At 46.4% G+C, this 22,280-nt stretch overlaps 1 protein-coding gene across 1 annotated transcript; it reads right to left on the reverse strand.

Moving 5' to 3' along the window:
• Positions 1-2,986: 2,986 nt before the first annotated feature.
• Positions 2,987-21,323, reverse strand: LOC140421602 (uncharacterized). The gene is made up of 2 exons (XM_072506395.1): positions 21,009-21,323; positions 2,987-12,833 (listed from the first exon to the last, which is right to left on the reverse strand). Exon 2 carries the CDS (start codon positions 12,380-12,382, stop codon positions 11,768-11,770), a length of 615 nt encoding a protein of 204 aa, XP_072362496.1. The 5' UTR covers positions 12,383-12,833; positions 21,009-21,323; the 3' UTR covers positions 2,987-11,767.
• Between the last annotated feature and the right edge of the window lie 957 nt (positions 21,324-22,280).

A 22,280-nucleotide genomic window follows, 5' to 3' on the forward strand; every position in this document is an offset into this window, starting at 1 on the left:
CAGTTATAGTGTCACTAAAGCACACAAAGTCAAATTTAACAACTTGTGTCCATGTTGACTCTCTTTAGATCAATCCAGTCAGTCCATTCCCCGGTCTATATCCCCTGCCTGTATCCCCTTCCCCAGTAAGTTTATTTCTTCAAGTGCTGATCCAATTTCATTTAGAACTCATTCATCTCATAGGTAACAAGTTCCTGGTCATGTGCATTCACTCATAAATAAAGATCTTCTTTGTTGTAATTTTTTTTCATTCATTCATGATACCTAGACCTCGCTGGCTGGGTCAGCCTTTATTGCCTAATTGCCCTTGAACTGGGTTGATTTGTTCAGGCATTTGAGATCAACCACATTTTTGTGGGTCTGAGAGGGGATCTGATAGAAACATATAAATTTCAACAGGAGTGGACAGAGTAGATTCAGAAATAATGCTCCCGCTGGTGGGGAGTCCAGAACTAGGGGCTCATAGTTTGAGGATAAGGAATAAAACTGACGTGAGGAGAAATCCTTCACCCAGAGAGTGATGAGCCTGTGGAATTCATTACCACAGAAAGTCACTGAGGCCGAAACATTGTGCAATTTCAAGAACAAAGAACAAAGAAAAGTACAGCACAGGAACAGGCCCTTCGGCCCTCCAAGCCTGCGCTGACCATGCTGCCCGTCAATACTAAAATCGTCGAAGGAGTGAGATATAGCTCTTAGGGCTAAAGTGATCAAAGGATATGGCTCTATGGGCAATGGATAGTGTGTTGGACTTCTACTTTTTAAAAGTAAATTTAGAGTACCCAATTCATTTTTTCCAATTTAGTGGCAATTTAGCGTGGCCAATCCACCTAGCCTGCACATCTTTGGGTTGTGGGTGTGAAACCCACGCAAACAGGGGGAGAATGTGCAAACTGCACACGGACAGTAACCCAGAGTCGGATCAACCTGGGACCTCAGCACCATGAGATAGCAGTGCTAACCACCATGCTTCCCATACTAGTCATGTGATATTAACAATATGTCATCACCACACCGAGTGATGCAGTGTACTTTACACACATTTTTAATCCAGTAATATATACATATCCTACCTATATGATCCTTTTCAGGTCTCTGCCCTGCACAGGAATTAGTGAACATGGATATGTTCATCAGCATGAATTGTCATTCATAAGAATTGGGACGGTGTATATTAGGCACAGCAGAGAGAATGGAGGGAGTGTGTGAGATGGAGATATACAGGTTTTGGGGATGGGAGAGGAAGGAATATTCCATAGAAACGAGCATTAGGTGTTGTGAATATCTATCCTGTCCTGACAGTGATGACTTTTGTAAACTCCTTTCACAGGACAATAGAAGTTTGCATTCGGGAAATTCAAATTAAATATTGCATCAAGTTCGGACAGAAGTCAGTTGATTCATCAGCAACTGAATATCATCCTTCGAATGTGGAAGGAGAAATGTTTCTCTGTTCTGCCTGTGAGAAAAGATTTCAAACATCAGTGTGACTGGAAAAGCACCGAAATACACATGCAGCCGAGTGAGAGTGTTCCAGTGAACTGACAGTGGAAAGAGATTTAACCAGTTACACAGTGGGGAGGCGGTGGTGTAGTGGTATCGTCGCTGGACAAGTAATCCAGAGACCCAGGATAATGATCTGGGGACTCGGGTTTGAATCCAACTACTGCAGGTGATGGAATTTAAACTCAATAAAATATCTGGAATAAAAAATTTATGAAACCAGCTGGTTCACTAATGTACTTTAGGGAGGGAAATCTGCCGTCCTTACCCAGTCTGGCCTACATGTGACTCCAGACGACATAGCAATGTGGTTGACTCTTATCAGTCCCCTCAAGGGCAATGAGGGATGGGTAATAAATGCTGGCACAGCCTGCGACGCCCACGTCCAATGAATAAAAAAAAATTGTTTCATTAATTGTAACTCAATTAAGGATCACTACACATTTAATCATGTTACAAAATAATTAATACAGTAATTTGTAATAAATACATTTGGCTAATACAAGATGCACTGTTCTCTACTGAGTAGCACTACACTCCATATGCTTCACCTGGTGTCTGTGTTTACATTGTATATTTATCGTATGTCCTATGTTTTTTCATGGATGGAACAATACTTTTCACTACCTCGGTACACGTGACAACAAATCAAATCCAATCAAAGAGAGGGCGGCATGTGGCGCAGCAGTTAGCACTAGGACTGCGGCGCGGAGAACCCGGGTTTGAATCCCGGCTCTGGGTCACTGTCCGTGTGGAGTTTGCACATTCTCCCCATGTCCCCACAACCCAAAGATGTGCTGGTTAGGTGGATTGGCCATACTGAATTGTCCCTTAATTGGAAAAAAAAAAAATTGGGTACTCTAACTTTAAAAAAAAATTAAAAATCCAATCAAAGAGAATTTCTTACTAGTTTTCAGATTGAACAAAGAGTCTTCTTAAAAATTATTCATTCGTGGGAGTCACTGGCTGGGCCAGCATTTACTGCTCATTCCAATTGTGCTTGAACTGCGTGAGGCTATTTCAGGGGACACTTACAAATTAACCGCAACATTGCTGTGGATCTGGAGTCACGTTTAGGCTAGGCCACATAAGGAGAGCAGATTTCATGAAGGTCTTTAGTGAACGAGGTGGGTTTTACAACAATCAACAATGTCATCATTGGACTTCGAATTGCAAACTTTTATTCAATTTCACCATCTATCTTGCCAGATTCGATCCCAGATCCCCAAGCGCATTAACCTGGGTCTCTGGATTACCAGCCCAGTAACAATACCATTACACCACTGCCTAGCCCACATAGACTTGGCAGAATATGATGTCTAGTAACTTCTCAAAATTATTAAGTAATTTATTTTTTCAACCAAATTCTGATCGCTCTGCAGTTTCTGGAAACATTTTGGTTGATAGTGTTATTTTTTAAAATAAAGATCTAGTCTTTACAACATAATTACCCAATACACCAATTCACTAATGATAATCAATGTTCACTACTGAATAATCATGAATTTAATTGTTTTTTGCTGTGAAATCAATACATAGTTAATATAGAAAAGGTACAGAAGGTGAAATGGCTGCAGGAAGCCACATGTTCGAGGTATAAAAGGGCTTCCTTGACCTTGTTACTAATGATAGTGATTACACTATGAAAATAACAATTTTATAACTAAATGTGATTACACATGCGTACTTACAGCTTCCTACATTACAACAGTGAATATGTTTCAAAAGTACTCCATTGGCTTTAAAATACTTTCGGAGATCCAGTGGTCATGAGATGTTTTATAGAAATATACATTTGTTCTAACTGTCCGCAAACTAGGATATATTACACTCGCTGTCCTCACCAATTTATTGATAAAGGTAGAGTCTTAATTTTGTGTAATAAGCACGTCGTTGATACCATTTTGAATACTCTGTGAAACTCCAGACACACCATAGGCACAATTATCTGTTGTAAAACACAGCGAGTTGTTGTGATTTGGAATGCACTGTCTACAAATGGTGCTGGAATCTCATTGGACTGTAACTTCCAAAAGGAAATTTAGTGCATTCTGAAAAAGAAAACAAAATTGTCGAACTATGAGCTTAAATGGGTCGCTGTACAAAGAGCTGGCACGGGAAAAATGGGCCAAATAGACTCCTCGATGCTCCATGAGCCTTGTGTAGATGTAAAGGGAGTGGTAACAACCTGGAACCTACTGCTCAAGAGGATAGGAGATGAAGGAATGATTTCAATAGGAAATTGGGCGGGCACTGACAGAAATAAATCATGGGGATTTGGGGATAGAATGGGGCAATGGACAGACTGGCTTCCTCCACAGGGAGCCGACGTGGTCTCAAAGGGCTGAACGGCCCCATTCACCACCCTCCAGATGCTGTGATCTCAGGAGAGAAATTCAGCTGCTCCAGTCACTCCAACTAACTGGAGTCCATCAACTCTGGTGCCATTCTTGTTAATGTCTGCTACACTGTCTCTAAGAACTTCACATCTTTCCTAAAGTGTGGGGCCCCTATATAGGGTTCCATTGTAGAGGGATAGAATTGAAAGGCACGGAGGAAATGTTCAACTTGTTTAGAACCAGGGTTGGACTACACTGGGAGCTCTGTCAACATTGATTATCTCCATTTAGAAAAAGGAAATAGAGGCACTGGAGAAGGTGCAACAAAGATTCAAAATATTCAGAACTGAGAGCATTTAACACCCAGGAAAGGCTGGGGCTGCTTTTTTCGGGAAAAGAGAAGACTGAATGATGACCTGTAGAAAATCTTTAAGATTATGAATGGATTCAATAATCCAATAGGAATTTCAGTAGAAACCTCTTTACCCAGTGAGTGGTGAGAATGTGGAACTCACTCCACAGCGAGTGGTTGAGGTGAACAGCATGAATCCATTGGACGTAAAGCTAGATACACAAATGATGGAGAAAGGAATAGAATGAGATGCTGATGGGGGGGGGAGATGTAGAGGGGTGGGTGGAGGATCATGTGGAGCATAAATACTGACACAGACCATGGCTAACCTCAGCCGGTATGGCAATTTAACGTGTGCTGTTGGTGTCACTCCGCACAAACCAGCCATCCAGCCAACTGAGCTAACCGATCCCCGTGTCAATCTGTAATAATTCCTTAAATATTACTGATTGTCTGTCTCCCACCATACTATTTAATGTAGTTTGCCAGTGCACCTCAGACAGCTTGCCCCTCATACCCTGATAGTTTTCTTCTGTGAGAAGCACCAAGATAAATTAAACAAAAGAACCATGTAACCACCATAGCCCATCTTCATGGCAATATGGCATGAGTTTTGGGGTATCCAAACAGAAATGGTAATGAAACATCTTCTAACCTCCAAACCCCCTTTCATTCCTTGTGAAATATGAAACTAGATACTCGCAAGAAGGCTCAGAGAGAATCAGCCCACTGGAGGCGAAGTCGTGAGACCGGCCAGTCCAGCAGAAAGAAACCCTCTGACCATCCCCATTGACCAACATAATGAATAAAATGCAGTCGTGGATGTAGTTGAGAACAGAAACTATAACAGCAGAATCCAATCCCTGTAATCAGTTGTGAACCTGTTGGTGTCTCAGAAAGTGCGATAAATTACAAAGTCCCTTTGCACATTGTGAGCAGGTGAATGGCCTCTCCCCAGTATGAACTCCCTGGTGTGACTGTAGACAGCATAACCGAGTGAATCGCCCAAATCGACGCACAAACGGGTGTGAGATAATCGGGATTATGGAGACATGGCTGCAGGATGACCAGGGATGGGAATTGAATATATTCAGTATTTAGGAAGGACAGCCAAAAAGGAAATGGCAGTGGCGAGGCAGTGCTGGTTAAAGAGGAAATTAATGCAATAGTGAGGAAGGATATTAGCTCCAACAATGTGCAATCTGTATGGGTAGAGCTGGGGCAAAATAATTAGTGGGCATTGTATATAGACTCCCAAACTGCAGTGGTGATGTTGGGAATGGCATAAAACAGGAAATTAGGCTGATTGTAAAAGTTTCTATAGGAATGTGAAGAGAAAAAGATTGGTGAAGCCAAATGTAGGTTCCTTACAGTCAGAAACAGGGGAATGTATAATAGGGGACAAAGAAATGGGTGAGCAAATAAATACATACTTTGGTTCTGTCTTCACATAGCAGATACTAGAAATGTTGGGGAATGCAGGATTTAGTGAGAGGGAGGAACTGAAGGAAATCAATATTCGAGAAATGGTGTTGGAGAAATTGATGGGATTGACGGCTGATGAATCCCCAGCGCCTAATAATCTGCTTCCCAAAGTACTTAAGGAAGTGGCTCTAGAAATAGTGGATGCATTGATGGTCATCTTCCAGGATTCTACAGACTCTGGAACAGTTCCTGAAGATTGGAGGGTGATTTATGCAACTCCACTATTTAAAAAGTGAGATAGAGAGAAATCAGGGAATTATAGACCATCAGCAGTGGGGAAAATTCGAGAAAACCATTATCAAAAATGTTATAGCAAAGTACTTAGAAAACAGTGACAGGATTGGACAGAATCAGCATGGATTTATGAAGGGGAAATCATGCTTGACAAATCTACTGGAATTCTTCGAGGGTGTAACTGGTAGAGTTGATGAGGGGGAGTCAGTGGATGTGGTATATTTGGACTTTCAGATGGCTTTTGACAAAGTCCCGCATAAGAGATTAAATGTGTAAAATTAAGGAACATGGGATTAGGGGTAGTGTATTGAGATAGATAGAAAACAGGTTGGTAGACAGGAAACAAAAGTAGGAATGAATGGATGTTTTTCCAATTGGCAGGCAGTGACGGGTGGGGTACCACAGGGGTCGGTGCTAGGTCCCCAGATATTCACAAGATATATTAATTGATTTTAAAAAAATGTAAAGTACCCAATTCTTTTTTTCCAATTAAGAGGCAATTTATTAGGGCCAATCCATCTAGCCTGCACATCTTTGGGTTCTGGGTGAGACCCATGCAGACACGGGGAGACGTTGTCTCCACACGGTCAGTGCCCCGGGGCCAGGATTGAACCCTGGTCCTCAGTGCTGTGAAGCAGCGGTGCTAACCATTGTGCCACACTATATATTAATGGTTTGGAGGAGAGAACAAAATGCAATATTTCCAAATTTGCAGATGACACCAAATTGCATGGGAGGGTGAATTGTGAGGAGGATGCAGAGATCCTTCAGTGTGATTTGCACAAGTTGAGTGAGTGGGCAAATGAAAGGAGATGCAGTATTATTTGGAGACATGCGAGGTTATGTGTTGATGGGCGGGGGGATGGGAGAGGGGGAACAATGAGAGCGAGACAAGTGGGCGGAGTGATGAGTCATCGGGCTAGCTGAGAAAGCTGGTCAACGGAAGCCAGGTGGGGGGTGTGCATACAGCCAGTATATGGCAGGGGTTGGGTTACAGAGGGTTGTTGCTGGGGGTGGGGTGGGGGGGGGTCGGGGGGAGCTATTCTGACATGGGAGGGATTTGAATCAGGTAACAGACAGGAGGTTGGGGGTGGGAGCCGCCAGGTGGCGAACCGGAAGAGGCGCGGCACATGGGCTGGAGGCGGGCCCAGGAAAGGTTATGGCTGATTGGCGTAGGGGGAGGGCCGGATGCCCTCCAACCAGGCTGATCACCTGGAATGTCAGAGGGTTAAACGGGCCAGTCAAGAGGACGTGTCTGTTTGCACATCTGCGAGCTTTAAAGGCGGACGGAATCATGCTGCAGGAGATACACTTGGAAGTGAGTGATCACACTAGATTCAGGAAGGGCTGGATTACCCAGGTCTTCCACTCGGGTTTAGACTCCAAATCCAGGGGGGTGGCAATTATGATCAATAAACGGGTTCTATTTAAGGCGGAGGACACAATTGCTGATGGGGTGGCAGATTCCTTATGGTCTGCGGCAAGCTTGAGGGAATGAGGGTAGTCCTGGTGAATGTATATGCCCCAAACTGGGACGATGCAGACTTCATTGAAAGGCTGTTGGGGAAAATTCCCGACTTGGACTCACGCAAGCTGATTATGGGTGGAGACTTTAACACGGTTCTCGACCCCGGCCTAGACCGGTCATGCTCCAGAACGGGTAGGGTCCCAGCAATGGCAAGGGAACTGATCGGTTCATGGAGCAAATGGGGGATGTAGATACATGGAGAGCCAGTCGGCCGATGGGAAAGGAGTTTTCGTTTTACTCACATGTCCATAAAGTCTATTCTAGAATTGACTTTTTCATCATGAGTAGGGATTGTTTAGTTGGGATAAAGGACACAGAATACTCGGCGATCACTATTTCGGACCATGCCCCACACTGGGTTGACTTGCAGGTCTGCAAAGAGAGTTACCTGCGCCCGCAATGGAGACTGGATGTCGGATTACTAGTGGATGAGGGGGTATGTGAGAGACCTGAGGAAGTGTATGCAGAACTATATGCAGGTCAATGACACAGAGGAAGTCTCAGCAGCGGTCCTGTGGGAGGCGCTGAAGGCGGTGGTGAGAGGGGAATTGATCTCTATACAAGCCCATAGGGATAGAACGGTTCAGAGCGGAAATGGACAGACTGGTCAGGGAGATTCACCAGACGGACAAGGAATATGCGGAGTCCCCGAGGGAGGACCTACTCAGAGACAGATGGAAGTGGGAGTGCTGTCCACGAGTAAGGCTGTGGAACAGCTCAGGAAGGCAAGGGGCGCGATCTATGAACATGGGGAGAAAGCCAGTAGAATGCTTGCGCAACAACTCTGGAAGAAGGAAGTAGCCAGAGAAATAGGTTGGGTAGCGGATGGTGAGGGAAACAAAGTGGACCACCCAACAGGACTGAACAAGGTGTTTCGGGATTTCTATAGCAAGCTCTATACCTCGGAACCCCGAGGGGCCGGAAGGGATGAGGCGCTTCTTGGACGGACTGACCTTCCCTAAAGTGGGAAGGGGGCTAGTAGACGGGTTGGGGGCCCCGATCAGGGTGGAGGAAATACTGGGTGGCTTGAAGGACACGCAGTAGGGCAAAGCCCCGGGGCCGAATGGATACCCGGTAGAGTTCTACAAAAAGTTCCCGGAGATAGTGGGGCCGGTTCTGACCAGGGTGTTTAATGAGGCGAGGGACAGAGGGGCTCTACCCCCGACGATGTCACAAGCCACCATCTCGCTGATACTAAAACGGCACGAGAACCCGGAAGCGTGTGGGTCATATAGGCCAATCTCCCTGATCAATGTTAACGCTAAGCCGCTGGCTAAGGTCTTGGCATTTAGAATTGAGGACTGGGTACCGGAGGTAATTGGGGAAGACCAAACTGGGTTCGTTAAAGGTAGACAGCTGACAGCCAACTTAAGAAGACTACTTAACGTGATCATGATGCCCCCAGAGGGCAGAGAGGTGGAATTAGTGGTGGCAATGAATGCCGAGAAGGCCTTTGACCGGGTGGAGTGGGACTATTTGTGGGAGGTATTGGGACAGTTCGGGTTCGGGGAGGGCTTCATCAACTGGGTCAGATTGCTATATCAGGCCCCGGAAGCTAGCGTAAGGATGAATAGGACAACATCCGATTATTTTAGACTACACCACGGGACCAGACAGGGATGCCCACTCTCTCCATTGCTGTTTGCTGGCGATTGCTCTGAGAGCAGCCAGGGGTTGGAAAGGAATAGTCGGGGGGATTAAGCATAGGGTCTCGCTCTACGCAGACGGCTTGCTTCGATACGTATCGGACCCACTGACCGGGATGGGTGGTATAATGGAAACACTGAGAGAATTTGGCTGATACTCTGGGTACAAGCTAAATATGACAAAGAGCGAGATGTTTGTGGTACAGGCGAGGGGCCAGGAGAATAGGTTGAAGGGGTTTCCATTTAGGCTGGTCGGGAAGTGCTTCCGATACTTGGGGATACAGGTGGCGCGAGACTGGGGCAGGCTACACAAGTTAAATTTGACCAGGGTGGTGGCGCAAATGAAGAGTGAGTTCCGGAGATGGGATGCACCCCCGCTATCACTTGCGGGGAGAGTGCAGACGGTGAAGATGACGATCCTCCCGAGATTCCTATTTATTTTCCAGTGCCTCCCAATTTTCATCCTTCTTTAAACGGGTTGATAAAATTATTAGGGGCTTTGTTTGGGCGGGGAAGTCCCCGCGGGTGAAGAAAGTGATGCTAGAGAGGAATCGCAGCGAGGGGGGACTGACGCTGCCGAATCTTAGCAACTACTACAGGGCAGCCAATATAGCCATGATAAGGAAATGGATGGTGAGTACGGGGTCTATTTGGGGGTGGCTGGAGGCAGCTTCATGCAGGGGCACCAGGCTAGCAGCCCTGGTCACGGCTCCTCTGCTGCTCCCGCCGGCCAGGTACTCCACCAGCCCTGTAGTGGTGGCGGCCCTGTGGATCTGGGGCCAGTGGAGGAAACATGTGGGGGAGGTGAGAGCATCGGTCTCGTCCCCAATCTGTGACAACCACCATTTTAACCCGGGGAACATGGATGGCGGGTTCCGAGCATGGCGAAGGGTGGGGGCGGGGTGGATGGGCGATTTGTTCCTAGAAGGAAGTTTTTTGAGCATAAGGGAGCTGGAGCAGAGATTTGGACTGGCATGGGGAAAGGACTTCAGGTACTTGCAAGTACCTGATTTCGTTTGCAGATAGGTCCCATCCTTCCCACGCCTCCCACCAAACGGGATCCAGGACAGAGTAGTTTCCAAGGGAGAAATGGGAGAAGGGAGAGTCTTGGACGTCTATAAAGAGCTCATGAGAGCGGAGGAGTCTCAGACAGAGAAACTGAAACTTAAGTGGGAGGAGGAACTCGGTGAGGAGATGGAGGACGCCGTATGGGCGGAAGCCCTGAGTAGGGTAAACTCAACTCCAACATGCGCAAGGCTCGGCCTGGTTCAATTCAAGGTCGTCCATCTGGCACACATGGCGGTGGCCCGGATGAGTAAATTCTTTGGACTGGAGGACAAGTGTGCTAGATGCGCAGGAGAACCAGCGAACCATGTCCACATGTTCTGGGCATGTCCAAAATTTAGGAGATACTGGGAGGGTTTTGCGGACTTCATGTCCCAGGTTTTGAAAACAAGGGTGGCGATGAGTCCAGAGGTGGCAATTTTTGGGGTTTTGGAAGACCCGGGAGTCCAGGAGGAGAAAGAGGCCGACGCCTTGGCCTTTGCTTCCCTGGTAGCCAGGCGACGAATACTGCTGGCGTGGAGGGACTCAAAGCACCCAAAGACTGAAATATAACTTTCGGACATGGCAAGCTTTCTCGGTTTGGAAAAAATTAAGTTCGCCTTAAGAGGATCAATGACAAGGTTCGCCCGAAGGTGGCAACCGTTTATCGACTTATTTGCGGAGAATTAAACGTCAGCGGGCGGGGGGAGGGTGTGTGTGGTGAGTAGAGTAGAGTAGGGGGATAAATAGGCGGGTGTTTGTGAGAGATGACTTGTTTTTTTGCACTATGTTTCTCGTGATAATGGCACATTACTGTACACTGTGGCTGTTTACAATGCCAAAAATACCTCAATAAAATTGTTCATTAAAAAAAAATGAGAAGGCAGACTATTAGCTGAATGGCCATAAATTACGAGGGGAATGTGCATTGAGACCTGGGTGTCCTCGTACACTGGTCACTGAAGGAAAGCATGCAGCTGTAGCAGGCGGTAAAGAAGGCAAATGGTATGCTGGTCTTCATTGCGAGCGGATTTGAATACAGGAACAGGGATATCTTGCTGCAATTATATAGGGCCTTGGTGAGGCAGTACCTGGAATATTGCGTGCAGTTTCGGTCTCCTTAGGAAGGATGTTCTTGCTCCAGAGGGAGTGCAGCAAAGGTTTACCAGACTGATTCCTGGGATGGTGGGACTGACGGACGAGAGATTGAATGTTAGGATTGTATTCGCTGGAGTTCAGAAGAATGGGGGACCTCAGAGAAACCTATAATATTCTAACAGGACTTGACAGGGTAGATGCAGGAAAGATTTTCCCGATGGTGGGAGTGTACAGAACCAGAGGTCGCAGTCTGAGGATAGGGGGTAAACCATTTAGGACAGAGATGAGTAATTTCTTCAACCAGAGAGTGGTGAGCCTGTGGAATTTGTTACCACAGGAAATAGTTGAGGCCAATACATTGTATGTTTTCAAGAAGCAGATGGATATAGCACTGAGGACGAAGGGGATCAAAGGATATGAAGGGGAAAGCGGGATTAGGCTATGGATGGTAAGCCATGATCATAATGAATGGCGGAGCAGGTGCAAAGGGCCAAATGGTCTCATCCTGCTCCTATTTTCTATGTAATCCCTTCCCACACTAAGAGCAGGTGAATGGCTTCTCCCCAGTGTGAACTCGCTGATGTCTCTGCAGGTTGGATAACAGTGTGAATCCTTTCCCACAGAGGGAGCAGGTGAATGGCCTCTCCCCAGTGTGAACTTGCTGATGTTTCCGCAGGGTGGATGAATCAATAAATCCCTTCCCACACTTAGAGCAGATGAACGGCCTCTCTCCAGTGTGAACTCGCTGGTGTCTCTGCAGGGTGGATGAATCAATAAATCCATTCCCACACTGAGAGCAGGTGAACGGCCTCTCCCCAGTGTGAACTCGCTGGTGTGTCTGCAGGGTGGATAACTGAGCGAATCCCTTCTCACACTGAGAGCAGGTGAACGGCCTCTCCCCAGTGTGAATTCGCTGGTGTGCCTGCAGGGTGGATAACCGAGTGAATCCCTTCCCACACCGAGAGCAGGTGAATGGCCTCTCCCCTGTGTGAACCCGCTGGTGTGACTGCAGGGTGGATAACTGAGTAAATCCCTTCTCACACTGAGAGCAGGTGAACGGCCTCTCCCCAGTGTGATTGCGGCGATGAATCTCCAGCAGAGATGGGACTCTGTATCCCTTCCCACAGTCTCCACATTTCCACGGTTTCTCCATGTTCTGGGTCTCGTGTCTCTCCAGATTGGACAGTCAGCGGAAGCCTTGTCTGCACGCAGACCATGTGCACTGTCTCTCCTCACTGTGAATAGTGTGATGTTTTTTCAGGCTGTGTCACACCTTGAAGCTCTTTCCACAGTCAGTTCACTGGAACACTCTCTCTCGGGTGTGTGTTGTGTGGGTCTCGGTGCTTTTCTAGTCACACTGATGTTTCCACAGTCAGTTCACTGGGACACCCTCACTCGGGTGTGTGTTGTGTGGGTCTTGGTGCTTTTCCCATCACACTCACATTTAAAATGTTTTGAAGCTGATAGATCAGACAAACATTTCTCCTTCTCGCCGATGATATTCAGAGCCCGATGATATTCAGATCAGAAGGAATCGAGTGAGTTTGTCACATCGAGACGTGATATTTGATATTTCTGTCTATAATTCCTCCTCTTCCAATATCCTTTAAATACAATTTACAAAAGTCATCATTGTTAGTACGGGATAGAAATTCAGAACAGACGGTTCTAGTTTCTATGGAACATTATTTCCTCTCTCGCTCTCCAAAAGCTGTAAATCTCCGTCCCACACAATCTCCCTTGATTCTCACTCTGCTGTATCTAATATTCACCCTCCCAATTCTCCTGAAGGTGCTGATTCATGTTGATTGACAGATCCAAGCTCAGCTCACTGCTTCCTGACCAGGACACAGAGATTACGTGACACCACTGTTTAAAAAAGGAGGTAGGCAAAAAGCGGGTAATTATAGGCCAGTGAGCTTAACTTCGGTAGTAGGGAAGATGCTGGAATCTATCATCAAGGAAGAAATAGCGAGGCATCTGGATGGAAATTGTCCCATTGGGCAAACGCAGCATGGGTTCATAAAGGGCAGGTCGTGCCTAACTAATTTAATGGAATTGTTTGAGGACATTAACAGTGCGGTAGATAACGGGGAGCCAATGGATGTGGTATATCTGGATTTCCATAAAGCCTTTGACAAGGTGCCACACAAAAGGTTACTGCATAAGATAAAGATGCATGGCATTAAGGGGAAAGTAGTAGCATGGATAGAGGATTGGTTAATTAATAGAAAGCAAAGAGTGGGGATTAATGGGTGTTTCTCTGGTTGGCAATCAGTAGCTAGTGGTGTCCCTCAGGGATCAGTGTTGGGCCCACAACTGTTCACAATTTACATAGATGATTTGGAGTTGGGGACCAAGGGCAATGTGTCCATGTTTGCAGACGACACTAAGATAAGTGGTAAAGCAAAAAGTGCAGAGGATACTGGAAGTCTGCAGAGGGATTTGGATAGGCTAAGTGAATGGGCTAGGGTCTGGCAGATGGAATACAATGTTGACAAATGTGAGGTTATCCATTTTGGTAGGAATAACAGCAAAAGGGATTATTATTTAAATGATAAAATATTAAAACATGCTGCTGTGCAGAGAGACCTGGGTGTGCTAGTGCATGAGTCGCAAAAAGCTGGTTTACAGGTGCAACAGGTGATTAAGAAGGCAAATGGAATTTTGTCCTTCATTGCTAGAGGGATGGAGTTTAAGACTAGGGAGGTTCTGCTGCAATTGTATAAGGTGTTAGTGAGGCCACACCTGGAGTAGTGTGTTCAGATTTGGTCTCCTTACTTGAGAAAGGACGTACTGGCACTGGAGGGTGTGCAGAGGAGATTCACTAGGTTAATCCCAGATCTGAAGGGGTTGGATTACGAGGAGAGGCTGAGTAGACTGGGACTGTACCCGTTGGAATTTAGAAGGATGATGGGGGATCTTATAGAAACATATAAGATTATGAAGGGAATAGACAGGATAGATGCGGGCAGGTTGTTTCCACTGGCGGGTGAAAGCAGAACTAGGGGGCATAGCCTCAAAATAAGGGGAAGCAGATTTAGGACTGAGTTTAGGAGGAACTTCTTCACCCAAAGAGTTGTGAATCTATGGAATTCCTTGCCCAGTGAAGCAGTAGAGGCTCCTTCATTAAATGTTTTTAAGATAAAGATAGATAGTTTTTTGAAGAATAAAGGGATTAAGGGTTATGGTGTTCGGGCAGGAAAGTGGAGCTGAGTCCACAAAAGATCAGCCATGATCTCATTGAATGGTGGAGCAGGCTCGAGCGGCCAGATGGCCTACTCCTGCTCCTAGTTCTTATGTTCTATTAGAATAGGAGAAAGAGTAGGCCATTCGGCCCACTGAGTCTGCTCAACCATTCAATGCGATCCTTGGCCGATCTACCCCAGCACCATTTTCCCACACAATCCCCATATCCCTCGATATCTTCAATATCTAGAAACCTACCAATATTTGTCTTGAACATCCCTGATGACTGAGGCTCCACATTCCTCTGGGGTAGAGAATTCCAAAGCTTCACCACATCCTCATCTCAGCTTTCTCTCTATTTTCCTACCTGTTGTCCATAACCCTTAACTCCATTGTCAATAAAATATCTGTCAAACTTGTGCTTTGATATGTTCAATGATCCCCAGATAGGGGCTGTTTAGCACAGGGCTAAATCACTGGCTTTGAAAGCAGACCAAGGCAGGCCGTTAGCACGGTTCAATTCCCGTACCAGCCTCCCCGAACAGGCGCTGGAATGTGGCGACTAGGGGCTTTTCACAGTAACTTAATTGAAGCCTACTTGTGACAAGAAGCGATTTTCATTTTAATTTTTCAGATACAACTGGTCCCTATGAAAGAGAAATCCAAAGACTAACAACCCTCTGAGGGAAGAGATGACTGGAAATCTATGACATAGCTGCAGTCTTATCATAGATTATCATAGAATTTACAGTGCAGAAGGAGGCCATTCGACCCATCGAGTCTGCACCGGCTCTTGGAAAGAGCACCCTACCCAAGGTCAACACCTCCACCCTATCCCCATAGCCCAGTAACCCCACCCAACACTAAGGACAATTTTGGACACTAAGGGCAATTTATCATGGTCAATCCACCTAACCATATATATATCAGAACAAATTTACTTTATTACAAACTGCAAATAATATATCTAATCTGTGCCATGTAACAACACGAGACATATCTCTGTCCATTATTAATTTACTGTCCCCTGAAATGTCAGCCATCTCCTGGGGAACCCACCCCTTTAATTGTGAACATCAGGAAAGAGACAAGCCTTTTTAAAAATAAATTTAGAACAACAAAGAACAAAGAACAGTGCAGCACAGGAACAGGCCCTTCGGCCCTCCAAGCCCGTGCCGACCATGCTGCCCGTCTAAACTAAAATCTTCTACACTTCCGGGGTCCGTATCCCTCTATTCCCATCCTCTTCATGTATTTGTCAAGATGCCCATTCAACGTCAATTTTTTTTTTCCAATTAAGGGGCAATTTAGCGTGGCCAATCCAGTTAGACATGGGGAGAATGTGCAGAGATGTGCAAACACCCCACGTATAGTGACCCGGGGCTGGGATCGAACCTGGTCCTCGGCACAGTGAGACGGCAGTGTTAACCACTGCACCACCGTGCCACCAGTGACCACCCTTTTAGTCAAGACAAATAAATGCGTCAACCTGTTAAGGAGATGTGTGGGAGGAGTTGGAAACACTTTGTGGAGCTGCAAATCTGCATGAGTTTTATCCCCCCCAATTATAATATAATAATCTTTATTGTCACACGTAATTAGCACTGCAATCAAGTTACTGTGAAAATCCCCTAGTCGCCACATTCCTGCCCCTGTTCAGGTACACTGAGAGAGATTTCAAAATGTCCAATTCACAACAGAAAGTCATCCCAAGGAGGAGGAAACATGCTAAAGGGGAGACAAGGCATCCATGGTTGAAGAGGGAAGTCAAGGACAGCAAATGAAACAGCATACAATTTGGCGAGGATTAGTGGGAAGCCAGAGGATTGGGAAGCCTTTAAAAGCGATCAGAGGACAACTATAAAAGCAATAAAGGAAGATGAAATAGAAGTGCAAGCTAGCTAGTAATAAGTGAAGATATGAAGAGTTTTTTTCAATATATAAAAGGTAAGAGAGAGGCAAATATAGACATTGGACCATTGGAAAATGTGGCTGGAGAAGTAATAATAGGAAACAAAGAAATGGCAGAGCAACTGAACTTTTCATCAGTCTTCATGGTGGAAGACACGTGGGATGCCAGAGATCCAGGAGAATCAGGGGGCCGAGGTGGGTGCAGTGGCCATCACTAAGGAGAAGGTTCTGGGGAAAGGTCTGAAGGTAGATAAACCACTGGACCGGATGGGTTTAGAACCCCAGGGTTCTAAAAGAGATAGCTGAGGAAATTGTGGAGGCATTGGTGGTGATCTTTCAGAAATCACTGGAGGCAGGAAGGGTTCCAGAGGACTGGAAAGTGGCTAATGTAACACCGCTGTTTAAGAAGGGAGGAAGGCAGAAGATGGGAACTTCGAGGCCGGTTAGCCTGACTTCGGTCATTGCTAGGATTTTGGAGTCCGTTATTAAAGCTGAGATCGCGGAGTATTGGGAAGTACATGGTAAAATAGGACTGAGTCAGCACAGCTTTGTCAAAGGGAGGTCATGTCGAACAAGTCCGTTTGAGGAGGTAGCATGGAAGATAGACAAAGGAGAACCAGTGGACGTGATTTATTTAGATTTCCAGAAGGTCTTTGACAAGGTGCCGCACAGTAGACTGTTAAATATGTTAAGAGCCCATGGTGTTAAGGGTAAGATCCTGGCATAGATAGAGGATTGGCTGGCCGGCAGAAGGCAGAGAGTGGGGATAAAAGGGTCTTTTTCAGGATGGCAGCCGCTGACTAGTGGTGTGCCTCAGTGGTCTGTGCTGGGACCACAACTTTTTCCAATATACATTCATGATTTGGAAGAAGGAACTGAAAGCACTGTTGCTAAGTTTGCACATGATACAAAGATCTAAAGGGGGACAGTTAGTATTGAGGAAGCACGAGGGCTGCAGAAGGACTTGGACAAGCTAGGAGAGTGGGCAATGAAGTGGCAAATGAAATACAATGTGGAAAAGTGTGAGGTTATGCACTTTGGAAGAAGGAATTTATGCATAGACTATTTTCTAAATGGGAAAATGTTTCGGAAATCAGAAGCACAAAGGTAATTGGAAGTCCTTGTTCATGATTCTCTTAAGATTAACGGACAGGTTCAGTCGGCAGTTAAGAAGGCAAATGCAATGTTAGCATTCCTGTCAAGAGGGCTAGAATACAAGACGAGGGATGTGCTTCTGAGGCTGTATAAAGCTCTGGTCAAACCCCATCTGGAGTATTGTGAGCCGTTTTGGGCCCCGTATCTAAGGAAGGATGTGCTGGTCTTGGAAACGGTCCAGTGGAGGTTCACAAGAATGATCCCGAGTAGCCTAATTCTGCTCCTATGTCTTATGGTCTAATCTCCTGTAAAAGGAGTTTCCAAAATCCATCGCAGTCAGTCCTCCTCCTGCTCCCTGGTCCAGGATGACCGCTCATACCCCCCGCTGCACACTGACCCTCGTTGTCATCAGCAGTCCCTTGATTTGAGGGCAATGTCTACTCACGTGTTGTGAGCTTCTGCCTTGGGTCTTCATGTGACTCATAGAATTTTCAGTGCAGAAGGAGGCCATTTGGCCCATCGAGTCTGCACCGGCTCTTGGAAAGAGCATCCTACCCACTGTATGTCCCTGTCAGGCAGGGAAGAGATGGTCGAGTGAGGGAACAATGGTTGACAAGAGAGGTTGAATGTCTTGTTAAGAGGAAAAAGGAGACTTATGTAAGGCTGAGGAAACAAGGTTCAGACAGGGCATTGGAGGGATACAAGATAGCCAGGAGGGAACTGAAGAAAGGGATTAGGAGAGCTAAGAGAGGGCATGAACAATCTTTGGCGGGTAGGATCAAGGAAAACCCCAAGGCCTTTTACACATATGTGAGAAATATGAGAATGACTAGAGCGAGTGTAGGTCCGATCAAGGACAGTAGCGGGAGATTGTGTATTGAGTCTGAAGTGATAGGAGAGGTCTTGAACGAGTACTTTTCTTCTGTATTTACAAATGAGAGGGGCCATATTGTTGGAGAGGACAGTGTGAAACAGATTGGGAAGCTTGAGGAAATACTTGTTAGGAAGATGTGTTGGGCATTTTGAAAAACCTGAGGATAGACAAGTCCCCCGGGCCTGACGGGATATATCCAAGGATTCTATGGGAAGCAAGAGATGAAATTGCAGAGCCGTTGGCAATGATCTTTTCGTCCTCACTGTCAACAGGGGTGGTACCAGGGGATTGGAGAGTGGCGAATGTCGTGCCCCTGTTCAAAAAAGGGACTAGGGATAACCCTGGGAATTACAGGTCAGTTAGTCTTACTTCGGTGGTAGGCAAAGTAATGGAAAGGGTACTGAAGGATAGGATTTCTGAGCATCTGGAAAGACACTGCTTGATTAGGGATAGTCAGCACGGATTTGTGAGGCGTAGGTCTTGCCTTACAAGTCTTATTGAATTCTTTGAGGAGGTGACCAAGCATGTGGATGAAGGTAAAGCAGTAGATGTAGTGTACATGGATTTTCGTAAGACATTTGATAAGGTTCCCCATGGTAGGCTTCTGCAGAAAGTAAGAAGGCATGGGATAGTGGGAAATTTGGCCAGTTGGATAACAAACTGGCTAACCGATAGAAGTCAGAGAGTGGTGGTGGATGGCAAATATTCAGCCTGGATCCCAGTTACCAGTGGCATACCGCAGGGATCAGTTCTGGGTCCTCTGCTGTTTGTGATTTTCATTAATGACTTGGATGAGGGACTTGAAGGGTGGGTCAGTAAATTTGCAGACGATACGAAGATTGGTGGAGTTGTGGATAGTGAGGAGGGCTGTTGTCGGCTGCAAAGAGACATAGATAGGATGCAGAGCTGGGCTGAGAAGTGGCAGATGGAGTTTAACCCTGAAAAGTGTGAGGTTGTCCATTTTGGAAGGACAAAAATGAATGCGGAATACAGGGTTAACGGTAGAGTTCTTGGCAATGTGGAGGAGCAGAGAGATCTTGGGGTCTATGTTCATACATCTTTGAAAGTTGCCACTCAAGTGGATAGAGCTGTGAAGAAGGCCTATGGTGTGCTCGCGTTCATTAACAGAGGGATTGAATTTAAGAGCCGTGAGGTGATGATGCAGCTGTACAAAACTTTGGTAAGCCCACATTTGGAGTACTGTGTACAGTTCTGGTCGCCTCATTTTAGGAAGGATGTGGAAGCTTTGGAAAAGGTGCAAAGAAGATTTACCAGGATGTTGCCTGGAATGGAGAGTAGGTCTTACGAGGAAAGGTTGAGGGTGCTAGGCCCTTTCTCATTAGAACGGAGAAGGATGAGGGGCGACTTGATAGAGGTTTATAAGATGATCAGGGGAATAGAGAGTCAGAGACTTTTTCCCCGGGTGGAACAAACCATTACAAGGGGACATAAATTTAAGGTGAAAGGTGGAAGATATAGGAGGGATATCAGAGGTAGGTTCTTTACCCAGAGAGTAGTGGGGGCATGGAATGCACTGCCTGTGGAAGTAGTTGAGTCAGAAACATTAGGGACCTTCAAGCTGCTATTGGAGAGGTGCATGGATTACGGTAAAATGATACAGTGTAGGTTTATTTGTTCTCAAGGGCAGCACGGTAGCATTGTGGATAGCACATTTGCTTCACAGCTCCAGGTTCCCAGGTTCGATTCCGGCTCGGATCACTGTCTGTGCATAGTCTGCACATCCTCCCCGTGTCTGCGTGGGTTTCCTCCCACAGTCCAAAGGTGGATTGGCCATGATAAATTGCCCCTAAGTGTCCAAAATTGCCCTTGGTGTTGGGTGGAGGTGTTGAGTTTGGGTAGGGTGCTCTTTCCAAGAGCCGTTGCAGACTCAAAGGGCCGAATGGCCTCCTTCTGCACTGTAAATTCAATGATAATCTATGATTAATCTAGGACAAAGGTTCGGCACAACATCGTGGGCCGAAGGGCCTGTTCTGTGCTGTATTTTCTATGTTCTATGTTCAAGCCCACACCACCCTATCCCCATAACCCAGTAACCCCACTCAACCAACCTTAAGGGCAATTTTGGACACTAAGGGCAATTTAGCATGGCTAATCCACCTAACCTGCACATCTTTGGACTGTGGGAGGAAACCCGAGCACCCGGAGGAAACCCACGCAGACATGGGGAGAACGTGCAGACTCCGCACAGAGTGTCCCAGCCAGGAATCAAACCTGGGACTCTGGAGCTGTGAAGCAATTGTGCTAACCACTATGCTACTGTGCTGCTCAACAGAGCCGCAGTGCTTTGGACACATGGAACAGGATATCTAATAAGACAGTAATATCTGGAGGACAGGATTGGCTTCCTTTTCTTTCCATCTCTGCCACCGCTTCGCATCAATAAGACATTGAGACTCAAAGACTAATCCAGTTTGATGGACAAGTTGTCTCCATTCTGAACAATGGGGAATAAGCTCCTCCCACTCATTGAATCATCGCCCGCGACAGAAATGACAAACGCGCATGCGCGATGATACACATTAAAGATGGCGGCCGTTAACCCGAGCCGAACGTGAAGAGCTGCAGCCCCGCTCGGTACAAATTGGGTCCCGTAAACTTTTGCGAGGTTTGCCATTGCAACAGCTTTACACAACGTTTCCGCCCACTCCCATTTTCTCTCGCTGACTCTATACTGTTAAACGCCTCTTACCAATTTCGGATCTGAAGAAAAGTTGCTTCTCCTTCGCCATTACCCACACTGCGCATGCTTCAATCACAGCGGGCCCCGCCCCTCATTCACTCCGATTGGTTGGAGGACCAGCCGCTTTCGGTCGGGAAATTCCGTTCCGCCCCTCCTTTTCCTATTGGTCGGGAGCTGCCGTCAATCACCCGGGCATTGTGACGGTTACAGATGGTGAGAGTGGCCACAGGCTCAGGCTGACTCGCTGATTGTCCAATAATAACAGTGGGAGTCTCAGTGGGACAATCAGACAATAATACTGGAGATGGGGCCCAGAGGATAAACAGCAACGGATTCATTCACTTTGAGAGTAACAAACACAGTGTTCCCATAATAAAAGTCAGGCTGCAGTGTGTGAGTGAACACATCTGTGTCTGCACAGATTTCCTGCCGCTGCTCTTATTTCCTCCCTCACAGTCCAAAGATGTGCAGGTGAGGTGGACTGGTTATGCTAAATTGTCCCTGGGAGCGGTTATGAGGATAGGGTGGGAGATTGGCCCAGATTGGGTGATCTTTCAGAGGGGCGGTGCAGACTCGATGGGCCAAATGGCCTCCTGCACTGTAGCAATTCTATGATCATTGAATCCAAAGTCCCACCCTATCCTCATAACCCCTCCCAGGGACAATTTAGCATAGCCAATCCACCGAACCTGCACATCTTTGTACTGTGTGGGAGGAAAGAAGAGCACCAACAGGAAATCTGTGCAGACACAGCAAGAATGTACAAACTCCACACAGTGACCCAAGGTCAGGATTGAACCCAGGCGCTGTGAGGTAACAGTGCTATCCACTATGCCACCCCTGTTACTTTGTCACAGTTATTAGACAATAAGCTGCCTGTTATTCCTATTCTGGTGTGTGTTACTCTGTTACTATTATTATTAGACAATAAAAGGAGGACAAGGTGGAAAGGAAGAGAAGGTGGAAAGGAGCAAAAATGTTGTGTTGTGGTGTCACTGGGAGGTGTGAGATAAAATAGGAATGGAAACGTCATGACAGAGCCACGTGTGACTGACTCTACCTGACTGAGAGCAATGAGGACATGTGGAATTCCAGAGATTTCTGATATCTGAGGTCACAGAATCCCGACAGTGCAGAAAGAGGCTATTCGGCCCATCGAGACTTCAGTGACCCTCTGAAAGTGCGTGCCACCCAAACCCACTTCCCTGTAACCCCTTAACCTGACGTACACTTCCCAGGACACAAAGGGGCAATTTTGCAGAGCCAACCCGCCTGACCTTC

This window comes from Scyliorhinus torazame, chromosome 5 (assembly GCF_047496885.1).
Source record: "Scyliorhinus torazame isolate Kashiwa2021f chromosome 5, sScyTor2.1, whole genome shotgun sequence".
Taxonomy (NCBI): Eukaryota; Metazoa; Chordata; class Chondrichthyes; order Carcharhiniformes; family Scyliorhinidae; genus Scyliorhinus; species Scyliorhinus torazame.